At 38.0% G+C, this 13379-nt stretch overlaps 1 protein-coding gene across 1 annotated transcript in view; it reads left to right on the top strand.

Moving 5' to 3' along the window:
- The window catches only part of MAPKAPK5 (MAPK activated protein kinase 5), a 1432063-nt gene extending 1419529 nt beyond the window's left edge, over positions 1 to 12534 (top strand). The window contains exon 14 of the mRNA XM_044068618.1: positions 11074 to 12534. Coding sequence (XP_043924553.1) covers positions 11074 to 11168 — 95 coding nt within the window. The 3' untranslated portion in view covers positions 11169 to 12534. The remainder of the gene's footprint in view (positions 1 to 11073) is intronic.
- The last annotated feature ends 845 nt before the right edge of the window (positions 12535 to 13379 follow it).

Below are 13379 nucleotides of genomic sequence, written 5' to 3'. Positions count from 1 at the left end.
AGACTATGTTTCTGCAGTTATTTTTCTCAGGGAGATTGCAGTGAATAGCTTTTCTGAGAAAGCAAGTGAGAGCACAGAACTGGGTACCGTGGGTGAGTTGGGCTCCATCTTGACTTTCTGAATCGTTTCAACTCAACATTCTCGCCACAGTTGGGGGGCTTGACGGTTCCTGGCAGGGAAAAGCAAATCATCGTTGGCAATGCTGGAGTATTCAAACCATTTGGGTAGTCCACGCATCAAAATTGGATAATACTGTTATGTAGTGTTTCCTGTAATCCTATTCCTTCTACTGCTTTAAAATAGTGGCATTGGAGAGCCGTAATGAGGATCAATTTCAAAAAGTAGCACAATGGACTATGAATTATCTCATGAAAGCTTCCATAAATATCACTAATTGTATTTCTTTGACTATATAAAATACTGTACTGCACATGCTAACTCATAAAACAGTCTGACAAAAACCTAGAATGCTAAAAAAGCTAAAATTTATACTGACAGTATTTTCTTGCTGTATTTCATTTACCACTTAAAGTACGGGTTTTCTTTACTTTTTCCTTTTGCTTTTGCAGGGGGGCAAGCCTCCCTGCATCCCCCCTTGTGGGGGGCTGTGCACCCCACACCCCTGCTACTTCAATATACCAACCGAGATTGCACTATATTGAGGAAGAGGGTAAACAAAGAGTAAACAATGAGTATTCCTGCTGTTGCAGGCATTCTCATACTCTATCCCTCTTCTTTGGGGAAATGCTCAAAAGTCACATGTATTAATCAGCAGTCAATGTAGGCATAATGTCACTGAGAAATTTGTATTGCATGCCAATCGTGCATCATTTGCGTAGCATATCTCGGGCATTAAGCTTGTCAATCACTGTGGCCCCGCCCATTCCTGCACAAAACAGCCAGTGAGCCAGTACAGTACAACAAAGCCAGTTTGTTTTCCAACACTACCCCACCAGATGCGCAGTTGCAAGGACCACTCAAACCCTGCCCAGCACTCTGCACATGATGTTTTTTTCTGTATGTGTGAATAAACATCATTAGATGTGCTTCCTCCACATGAATATTCATTCAGGATGGCTGGATGAAAAATAGCTATTAAATTGCATGTTGCTTATTCTGACTAACAATATGTATTTTTGTGTGTTTTTTCCCCTAGTAGTGCTGAAGCTGCTTTCAGTGACTTGAAAAATAAATTTAGTGTATTTGTGTAAAGTTAATATGGATTAGCAGTAATTTATATTTTTTGCAGTTGTTTTTCCTAGTTTAATGTAGCATTCAACAAGTGCAATGCATATGCATATGAGGATAAATTGATCACACTATCACCTGACGATGATGATTTCTTCGATGAAATAGAAGCAGTGGCAGCTGGTGACTTCAACTCAAAGGGGGGGGCTGCAGAAGACAGCTGAATGGGTGGGGCCAACAGGAAGGAGTATGGCCAACTAGAAAGGGATGGAGCTATGCTCAAAACCACAAACATTGGCACTTTAAATACGCTGTCCTGGTTGCCAAAGCGTCATTATGAGAGTCCAGTCAAGACAAAATGAAGTGTTGAAGGAAAAAAAAATATTTCAATTCATTGGCTACATGACAGCTTACTTAATATCTAGATGGAAACAAAAAGGTTGTGAGGCATAAACAAATAAATTACTTTTTAAATACATTACTGGAATGCCAGTCAAAATCAAGTATAAAAAATACAAGCAGCACTCATCTCAAACCACTTCTCCTTGCACTGCAGTTGTAATTATAATTTATATCCAGCTTTATAAAAGTACCAAGTAACATGCTGAAAGTAGCAAACTCTGTGATTACCCCCACTTGTAAAAATGTTTATCTAAAAAAACCTGCTGCCTGACAACAACTCTTTACTTGTTTCATGGAGAAAACGTGATCAAAGTAAAAAATGAACAAGAAACAAGCTCAAGATAAATTGCTTAAAGGATTACTGCACAGGTTATGGACCACACACGATAGATTGGCATTCTGTTTAGTTTATGGGTAAAGCCTGCAAAGATGACTGCAAGTCTCCAACAAATGTAATGAGCTTCTGAAAATACTGTAATCCTGTCCTTTATTACAAATACTGTCATATGCATTTTAATACCGAAGGCTTATACATTATCTAGTTATGTAAATATTCTCTGCATGGCAACAACAAAAAGGCTTTCAATGTTGGTAATGCATTAACAGTATGCTTATTAAAGCTTGCTTGCACCTTACTATCTCAGACAAGCTTACCTGATGGTCATTAAAGCATTGCTACTTAAACACAGAGCAACAGGCACTGCAACAACATGCATTTTCTGAATAATAATAAGCATAAATCAACAGTATAAAAATATGACAGAAAACCAGAACATTCTGCGAAATCAAGGACAGATGAAAAGCCACTGTAGTACTTGTGTCTACCTTGGATGGGGGGATATACTCTACACACTTACACTGCATAACTGCTTCTTGCCTTGCTTGGACACATCCAGAGTCACTGCATGGGGAGTGGGGTGCAACAAGTATGTCACAATTTGAAATGTCTCTGGCTGACAGTGATGGCCCTGACACGTTTGTCATACCTCTCAACCTCAGAGCAAGAAATCTGGACAAAGCCGTAAATAGAAGTGGGACAAAGGCCCAAAAATAAGGACAGTTTTAAAATAGTGCTCCTATAAACTTAAAAAGATAATAGAATAGCAAGTCTTGCATTAGTATGAATTTTCTGAAGGGTATGAAATCTGAAACTCAAATGTCTGTCATTATTTTTTAACTTCAGTGTTTAATGATTTGCCAGAAACCACAAGTCTATGAAAAATGGATCAAAACTGTGATGCAAACATAAAAAAATAGCCACACAAAACAGCTGGGAACCTGTCAAAGAATGGACACTTTTTAAATATTAGTACTGTTAAATTGCGCAGCTGACAAAATAAGAGAATCTACATGCATTTCTGAAATAAAAGTAATCTATAACTCTGATCATTGCAATTAATTTTTAATTGTAAACCCTCTACTTTTTCTTCCAAAATTGCCATTGTGCAGAGGGATTATTAGGAGGAGAGCAACATTTTGAGCCAAAATTGGGGGCAGTTGAGAGGTTTGGAAATAACTAATTCTATAAAGCAATTTATTTGCATGTACCTCTCAACCTCTTAATGCAGGAAATCTGGACAAGGCCAAATATATTGGGGGAACATGCAAACAGTACTTAAAATTGCTCTTGTATAAACTTAGACAGTTGATAGAATAACAGGTCTTGTTTTAGCATGCATTTTTCTGAAAGGTATGAAGTCTGAAACTCACTGTCTGTCATTATTTAGTGACTTAATTCCTAAATGATTTGCCCGAAAACAGAACATTTATAAGGAACAAACCAAAAATAAGCAAAAATATATTCATTCTGTGAAAATCTGGACAGATGAGAGTAATAGTTCAGCCGGGGCTGTCTGAGTTTGCCTCTCTTCCCCTCTCACAAAGTCATGATCGAATGGGGCCTCCCCCCCTGCAGCCATTCCAATGTCCCATTACTTGGCTATTTCACCCCATTTACCATAAACACTGTAATGTGCGTACTGCTTTATTTCTACAATGATGTGGGTTTCATTTAAAAGTTTTATTTTACATTTTACAGCACAAACACTAATAGACATCTGCTACACAAAGCAATGTAGTCTCACAATGAACAGAGACGTAGCATTAAAACTCCTCTGCCCTTTAAACTCTCATTCATTGAAACAGCATTGAAACCCACATTCAAAGAAAATACATCTGGCCAGTGGCAGATAAAGATTAACACTGGGCTGTTTTCAAACCATAGGCCCCTTGCACACAAAACATACATGTGTTCTTTGATACACCTTCCTGATTGTATTAAATTATATTGTATAATACAGTAGAGTTGTTAGAGGGTGTTTTAAATTTATTGTTTTTAACATTTTTCCAGTAAACAATGAAACAAAATGCATGCACCAATAATGACAAAACTGCCCAGTTCAGAATATTTCCATCATAAAAGTCTACTCAAACGTCTACAATCCAACAGTATCAGTAAATATGCACAATCTTTGCAGAAGTAAAAGTCATCTAAATAATTCCACATTAGAGAGATCTGTAACTAATGAAGAGGTTGCTGCTAGCAAACAACTTTATATTTCATTGTTTCATCTACAAATAAAGTGACTGTTGCCCTTGAGGAATACATTGCCTATGTTGCATTAAAAATGATAAGCTAGTAATATTGCAATAGGAACTGGATGGCAAATTGATAACAGGTTCATAGTTACTAGGTATCTCTGGCAAAGAGGACATTCTCAGGACTGCAGCATCCACCCCCTTTATAAGTACAACACAGTACAGTATCAGTAATGCATCTACATACTATGGGAGTAGAACCCACAGCCTTCTGCATCAAAAGCAAGTACACTACATGTTGTGCTGTTTACAGTGCAAGCAGACTCAGCATAAGCAGCACTAAACTTCTCTTCCCCTGAAGCTTCTCAGCTCCTTGTAAAATCCACTTGACATTCAGCTGTATCTCTCAACTTTGCAGCACAAGAAATCTGGAAAAAGACAACATTTATTGCGGGGGTGGGGGACAAAGGCCCAAAAAAACAGGGACACATTTTAAACATTTCTTGTATAATCTTGGCAAGTTGCTAGAATAAAATGCTGTGTTACCACCATGCATTTCACTGCCAAGCCTTGAACCCAGGACCCTGTGCACTACAGTGAGAGCAACATACCACTATCCAAATCGGCTGTTTCTTGAAAGACAGGAAGACTGAAACTTAAACGGGTATCATTTATTGAATTCAGTTCTCACCATAGCTCTCAACCTCATAGCACAATACACCTGGACAAAGCCAATAATGGGGGAATACAGCCCCCAAACATATTCAGTGAATTCAGTTCTCACCATAGCTCTCAACCTGTTAGCAAAAAACCTTGACAAAGCCAATAATGGGGGAATACAGCCCCAAAAATAGGGAAAATTTTCAAATGTTGATTTTATAAACTTAGAAAATTGCTAGAATAAAAGATTTTGTGTTGCCATGTACTTTTTGAAGAATATGAAGTCTAAAATTCAAATTTCTATTATTATTTAGTGAATTCAAAATCCAGAAAACCACAGATTTTATGAGGAACAGAACAAAAATATGAGGCAAAAATCTGAATAGTTTTCACAAGTGGTGGTGGGTAGGGAATTCAGGCTCTTGCTACCTGCATCCAAGGTACAGGGTTTGAGCCTGAGGTATTCTCTCTAGCTACCGGGTTTGAGCCTGAGTTATTCTCTCTAGTCACCAGGTATATTTAACTAGGGCATTACACACACAAAAAAACCTGAGCTTGGAGTCCATCCGTTTCAGCTTCGTGCAGCTTCAAAGTTCCAGCCATGCAAGCTCCACTGAAATACAAAAGTGAGTCCCACCGCTGAAGCTCCGTTGAAATCCAATTCACGTTGCGGTCCCCCAAGAGCAGCTATAGCTATCCAGCCTGCAGACATTGCAGTCCAATTCCCTTCTGGAGCATCTAGAGATTTCTTTCCTAATCCGGACTGCTGTTTAACCAGTCTGGATTCCTGCACGCATGCATGAAGTTTGGGAACGCCGAGCACGCATGCGCAGAGTTCCGGAACTCGCTAATTATTTTTTAGTTTGTTTTTCTTTTCTTTTTACAGCTGGAGGGGGGGGGGGCTGCAGTCCAATAGCATGAGCCGCCACTGAATAGAAGGTGGTTACAGGAGGACATGTGTCCAACACATACCGAACTGACAGGTCCAGCAGACAGTGAACAGATATTATATTGTTTGCTGTTGATAGCTTGTTTTAGTTTCTTAGTTTGTCTGTGCAAAACCATAAAGGACAGATGAAGTATACATAAGCAACTTTTAATTTTTACATGTGGACTGCAGTTCTTGGGGTAGTTCACTGACTATGACAAATTAAAAAGCAGATGTGATGCATGTTAAACTGCAGGAGCGACATGCACTGATACAGCAAACTACCGAAAGCAAAGCAAGAGAATAGTAGACCAAAGGCTGTCTGTGGAGCATACCATCTTGCCAGGAATATGTTTGAGTCTTCTTCATTATTTACTGGTCTGTAGCCACTGTGTTGGAGCTCTGCACATGTATTCCTCTTACTAAGCAGGGCACCGGACTCTCTACATCAAGACAATTCCTATTTGAGCAGTTGCATCCTGCATAAAATCAGGACAGGTGTGTAATGTCTGGAGAACTTTTGGCCAAAACTGTTTAAAATCTAGATAATGAACTTTTATATTTGGAAAATGTTGATTAAAATCTAGAGACTGAGCATTTATATTTGGCACAAGGGAGAAATGTAGTCCTATGTGGGGGTGCGTGTATGGATTTACTCTTGAACCACTCACATTTCTCACCAAAAATATGTCAGATTGTGATTGGCCAAGACAAAATATTCAGGACATAATGCACAAGTTAAATGAGCAATATTTTACAACTGTTATCTAAGCAGTGCAAATTGATAACAGGAAAATAAACATATCAGCACAGTTACAGAATCAATTCTCTAACTACTATGATTTTGATGTAAGTTCATCACCTAAATATTCCAACTCCAATATCGCATTACTTTGAGGAGAAGGGCACACTACAACTGCACAATGAATATTTACAATATCAAAGGCAAATTTGCATGGCTTGTCCCTCAGGCATCATTTGCATGTCACATCACAAACACCAGACATTTCAGTCACTCTGGCCATGCCCATTTCTGTGCAGAATGACTGGTGGGGTAGTGTTGTAAAACTTTGTATTAGAACAGTACCTCACAGGATACACAGTAGCAAGTCCCACCTAAACCCCACCCACCGTCCAACAGTCGGTGACATCTTAGAAAAGTAAAGTAATATTCATACTGATGGTGGCATGAATATTCATTGTCTATTCGTAGTTTACCATTTTCATCAAGGTAGTGTGATCTCGGATTTGGTATATTTGATTTGCAGGGGGTGTGGGGGCGCAGTCCCTGCAAAAATGAAGAAAAAAACACTTGCAGTTATTCCAGAATTAGCAACTAATGTATTAATGATCAACAGTCAGTGTATGCATGAAGTCACACTGAAGTCTGCATGACTGTCAATCATGCACGTTTTCCATGACACAAAATGCCCATTTCTCCTGTCAATCACTGAAGCCATGCCCACTTCTGCACAGACCAGCCTGCGAGGTACTGTACTAATACAAAGCCAAACACATACTGTGCCAGTGAAGTAATTACATTAATATCAATAATGGCAATATAGGTCTTTCATTGATCTTGCCTCCTCCCAGCAAATCATATCAATAATAAGTGGTCCCAAAACTGCTAATTACTTTCATACATCTCTTGCCCCCAGCACTATTGCTTTCATACATCAACTCCAGCTGCCCAAGCCTTTTTTGCAGAGTTTGCATATTCCCCAGATGGAAACCAAGCATAGTGCCAGACTGCGACAATAAAAGCCCATAAGCCCTCTGAAATACTAGATTTATTAGCCGTATACAGGCCGTTTGTAAGCTCCCCAAAGGCCGGTCATAATTAAAAGTTCATTGGTACAAGGCACTGTCAGAGGAGCGTGCCCCTTTTCAGAGTATATACTGCCTTTGACTGAAAGAATCACACAAATATAACAGTCAAATTGCTCTTTGATAGCTACTAAGCTGAGTGTCCTCCTTCCCAACAAACCACACCAATAATTATTTGCTTTTTACATTGTCAATCTTAAAACCCTCAGATGGAATGCAAAAACTGTACCAGCCAGTGACAAAAACAAAAGCCCTCTAAAATGCTGCTTTTTTATACCGAGTGCATGTATGTATCTACTTGTGTATGTGCACGTGTGCGTATAGTGTATATACGTACGTGTGACTGCATGTAGTGTGTGTGTGTGTGTATGTGCATTTCTGTATAGTGTATATATGTACGCATGTAGTGTGTGTATGTATGTATGTACGTATGTGTGACTGTATGCAGTGTGTGCCGACTGAACGTGTGTGTATTCACCAGTCCACTGCGATACCTATTTTAACTTTCAGCTTTGCTTTCTATATTCAGAAACAATCACCATCCATAGCTCTCAACAAATTGGGGACAAATTGTGAAATAATTAGGGACAATCAGGGACAATTTTGCAGTATTATTAGTAGTAACTTGAGACACAGACAGAATAAGAAAAGTGAATTCATAAACATTTTCTGAAGTCAAAGTCTGTAATTATTGTCATTATTTATTAACTGTAAACAAATTCACCACATTTTCTTAAAAAAAAAACAAAACAAAAAAAACAACAGTTTAGGAGGGATTAAGAAAGACGGCCTTTATCCTGATTGGCATAATGTGGCAGAATTTGGAGTATATATAAAAAAATGTATTGTCCTTCTATACATTAATGTACTACTGCGTACTTCTCAACCTCTTAGCACAAGAAATCTTGACAAAGTCTAAAACAATGGGGGGACAAAGGTCCAAAAATAAGGACAAGTTTTAAATATTGCTCTCATAAACTTGCTACAAAAGACAGCATTATTGATGGTATTAGTGTACATTTTCTGAAGGGTAGAAGATCTCTGAAACTCGTGTATAGTCTTGCTATTTATTAATGTTATTTAGTGATTTGCCAGAAAACCACTAGTTTAATGAAGAACACAGATCAAGGGCAAACGTTTCGACATTCTGTGAAAACCTTGATAGCTGAAGGGCATTGGATACCTCTGAACCTCTTAGCACAAGTGCATAAGAAATCTGGACAAAGTCTAAAATAAATATTGCTCTTAAACTTGGAAAGTTGTTAGAATAAAATGTTTTGTGTTAGCAAATAGCAAGCAAGTCTGAAATAGTGAAACTCGGGTGTCATTATTTAGTGACTTCAGAGTTTTTGAGGAACACACTAAAGATACGAGACAAAAATGCGGACAGAGCTGAGAGGCAGAGTCAAGAGGCTGGCAGGCTGCAGGTAGGAATCACAGGCTCATGCACTGTGCTGTCAAGAGTCAAGAAGAGTACATACCAGTTCAGCACAGTAGCAGGCATGCACTCACTCACATACATTTCACTGATAAATCAATCACACTCACGTGAGCACACACGCACACACACAAGAGCATCTGCCCTGCCAGTTGCCATGCCTCAGTCCGCTACTCCGCTCTGTATATATGTAAGGAATTCCCTAGTATTGTTTCCTTCTTTTATGTACAGATACATTGTTCAGAAAGTCACCCTCCACACTTGTTGGATGCAGATATAAATTTCAGCAAATGCATGCCTGCCTATGCCTTACTAAACGTGAAATGTGATGAGGACACTCAAGTGCATGCAAGTATGACTGCAGGCATGGTCAGGTACATTGTAATTTCACAGCACATCAACTTTTGATTGCAACTTTCGGTACATATATAAACACAAGATAAATAACATTATCCCATATAAAATAAACAACAAAAAGGCTCTAGGATAGTTTATTTTTTTCTGGAGACAGTGGAGAATAGTAGTGACTTATTTTTGTCTTTTTCTGTCTTAGTTGTTACACTGTTTCTCTCTTCTCACTCATCTTCTGGAGTCTCTGAAGTGGTGATTGTTGACTCAGTTGATGCTGCTTGCTGGCAACATGGCACAGAACCCCCCCCCCCTTTAGCAGAAGAACTACTCAGAAGGACTCATGGGAATGAAAATCTGCTGCTGCACCTGCCGCTGAACTGTCTGAACTATTAAGTAAGTTGGGGGGAGGGGGGACCAAGAATTAAATTGAGTGCTGGGGGGGGGGTGCCAGTAGTAGAATGTACTCCTCTGCATTCCTAAAGGAATGGAAGAAGCCAACCACAATTATGTATGTGGTGACAAAATGTCCATGCATGTACATTGCATAACAACTTCAGGAACTAAGCCAGAATTATCAGATCATAATACAAGTTCTGAAAAATTATTAAATGCAATACTTTTTTTATTTTTCCAATGTTTGGGCCTCCCAGCCTTCATGGGGCCCTGGGCGACTGCCTATGCCACCTAGTGCTACATCCGTCTGTGGTCCTCTTCAGTTTATTGCTGATTTCCTCTTTTACTTTGTTACTGTTGCATAGGTTTAAACTGCTGAATTCTCTGCTACCACATCACCTGGTTTCTTCTCCACAGTACCAGTTATCTGCCATCTCACCGCTTGAAATAGTGAATGTGTCACCTGGATCGTCCTGCTTGATTATTTTCAACAGAACATCATCATCATCTTGAAGCCCCTCCTGATGTGAGGTCTGTTATCTGCAAACTCCGATGAACTGTTCATTTGTATCATCCAACACATAGGAATCTCTATCTGCATTCTGATACTCCATATCAAACAACATTTTCTCCAAATTCTCACTTTCCACCTTCAAACTCTCCATAGCTTTTCTCTCCCCTTCCTCCATGGTGCTCCCTTCTTTTAGGCCTGCTTCTTGCTGCTGTAGGAGCCCTCAAACTCCATCTAGCAGCTCCAAATACTATGGGAAGTTATGCTCTGGCCAAATTTCTCCTAGTAGTATAAATACCACTTCAGGTTTCCCCCGAAAATAGGCTGCTAGCCTAGTGGGACTAACCTAATCAACAAAGTACAAGTAAAAAAAAAAAAATAATATTAAAAAATATATTCATTTTGAATAATGTATGTTATGTTTAACCTATTTGTTTTTGTAATATCTGTCCTTGTCAACCTTTATTTTTCTTTTTGAGAATGATGTTTCTTTTTTTCCTGAAACACATCCATTTGTTCTGTATTGTTATTTCCATAGGTGGAACAAATGCACAGTGAAAGTGTTCTATAAGATTCTTAGTGTTTGATGCAAAAAACGTAATCTGTTTTGCATCCATTAGTGGTATATGTGGTCTTCGTGGTACCGTATTCGGTTTGTGTTTCATATACTATTCTTGAATTTTGTTTTTATAAGCTTATTCTTTGAAAGTGTTAGATAAAAGATATATGGAACCTGTTAAGATTAAATTTATTTAGACCTGTAAAGTTAAAATACATGCGGTAATGTAAAAAAAGACCATGAAATGTTAATATGTCAACATTTCCTTTTTTTCATAGGAAGAGGATTCACAGACAAGGTAGACCGGTTAAGACTAGCAGAAATGGTGAAGCAAGTGATTGAAGAACAGACAAACTCTCAAGATTCACAATAAATCAAGCCTCAAATGTTTATTTCATTTTTTACAGTTTGAGAGACAATCTTAAATAACTGTAAAAAGGTAATTTTTATGACAAATGCAGTACTTGATAATTTTTTCATGAAGGCTCGTATACTGCTTGAAACTACTGTACAGCTTGTGCACAGATTATTGGTACTGTACTATTTTTATATGAAAGGAAGTTAAACAGAGTAGTCACATAGCTGTAAACTCTATTCACCAATAAAAGGGACACACAGAAAAAGTGTAAAAGTACAGGGCCTTTGAACAACTATTGAATTTCCTTAAATATATTTACTGTGTGGACATTAACAAATGCCAGGTAGCAGTTGTTAGTTCACATGATATATACTGGACTGAAGCTACAAATTATGAAAGGTGCATTGCATTTTTTAAAGTATTATTTATTTTAAAAGCATTCTAATGAGACAGTGTAAAATATCTTTGTAATGTTTTGTTTCCCTCTCATAGGTTTCTTTGTTTCATAGTTTTCTAAGAGTCTGTTTCCCTTCATTTTTATATGCTAAGTGAAAGGAGTATGTTGCAGTCACTGAGAAGAAGCTCACCTTCATTTTTTTTATTAAAACTTGTATGCACTGATATCTCTAAAGGGAAAAATTTCCTAGGGATGGCAGTGCTGAGAGCAAAATATTCCCATACTGTGTTACCTGGTGCACATGCAAAACTAAATTTCAGGGTAAAATTGATAACTGTGCCATAAGGTGTTATTTCTTTGTTTTGTGTATGAGTTTTCAGCAGCATACAATAGAATTGCCTCTTCGTACTTGCATATTTCATGCACTGCGTAGTTTTTGTGTAGTATCAAATCTTGTATTGCTTATGTGTCCCCATCACCATTTTAATTTTTTAGCCCCTGAAATAAGCGATTGTTTCTAACTTTATTCTTGCTGGTAAGGCAAGAAAAAAACTAAAATTTTATTAAGTTGTATTTTTACATTATTTTAGTTCTATTTCCATACTACCATTGTAGGTCTTTGTACCCAATGATTTTCCCCCAGATCATACCTTGATTTTTCAGGTTTAGGAAGTGTACCTAAACTGGTTAGTTTGCTATATTACTGTGGTAAACTTCATGACTTTTGTTTGATTGCATCAGTTTTGTACTAATGAAGTCTGCAAATTGATAAGCACTTGATGTTATTACATTTCCACATAATGTATTCATTCTCTAAAACAGATTCATGCAATATTTGTGTTCAGCTCAGAAGGATTGCCATCTAGTGTTTGACCTGTCGGTCTGAACAAGATCAACAAGGTCCTAAAGAAATGTGGTTGACAGTTTTCTGAGGTAGATAATCATTTAATGTTTTGTTGTTTGGGTAATCTCATTCTTCCAAAATCACAGCCTGTGTGAAGTGTCTGCCTTTTGTAAGAAAATGCATCAGAAAACATCTACTAACCTTTGCTGTAATTCTTAAAATTGGTAAATGCAGCAGGTAGGCTTACAGAAACAGTTTTCTTTGTAGGTCAGTGGGTTCTTAAGTATGAAGGGTGAATATGTGCTGGAAAAAATACTTATACACAGAAAATAGTAGCTTCCCAGAATTTTGAATAAGGATGGAATGACAGATCATTTAGAACCTAAAAATAAGGTATTTGTCCCTTTTTTGTCTGGTAGCAGTCATACACCAGATAATAAATAGTTTGAAATGCTCTGCTAGCATTTGTTTTCTAAGAAGGAAGGTAATACAGTTTAAAATTAATGCGGGTAGACTGCACGACCACCTGCAGTATGGGTGGGGGGGGGGCAGGGTCATGGTGAAAGAAGCTCTCTTCCTTCACCCTTCTCATATGGCAGTAATTGTTAAGATTTTGCTTTCCTTATGTGAGTAGCTGCTGTTTTACTGTATTGTTCCACCTGCTAAAACTGCTACAACTCTACTGCAATAGTCAGTTCTGCCTGATAATGAAGTTGTTCCATTCTTTATTACGTTTCAGAGGTTTTTACTGTTGCATTGTTTTACCTTAAATATGGTTTGTAACTGCTGCAAGATTTGCCATTAAGTACATCCATTGTTTCCACCACATATGCCCTAGTTTCAGCTGATTAAAGCATCAGCCAGATAAAAAAGTAGTCAAAGGATCAACCAAATGAAAAACTTCCATAAAAGGTGTTTTTTGTATGTGGGCAAGAACCACTGCATCCCTCCTTGGGGGACTTTACAGCTCTTGCCCCTTTAAATA

The sequence above is a fragment of the Protopterus annectens genome, chromosome 4.part0 (genome assembly GCF_019279795.1).
Source record: "Protopterus annectens isolate FY-2018-M chromosome 4.part0, PAN1.0, whole genome shotgun sequence".
In the NCBI taxonomy this organism is placed as follows: Eukaryota; Metazoa; Chordata; order Ceratodontiformes; family Protopteridae; genus Protopterus; species Protopterus annectens.
This window is presented reverse-complemented; position numbering and strand designations above follow the sequence as displayed.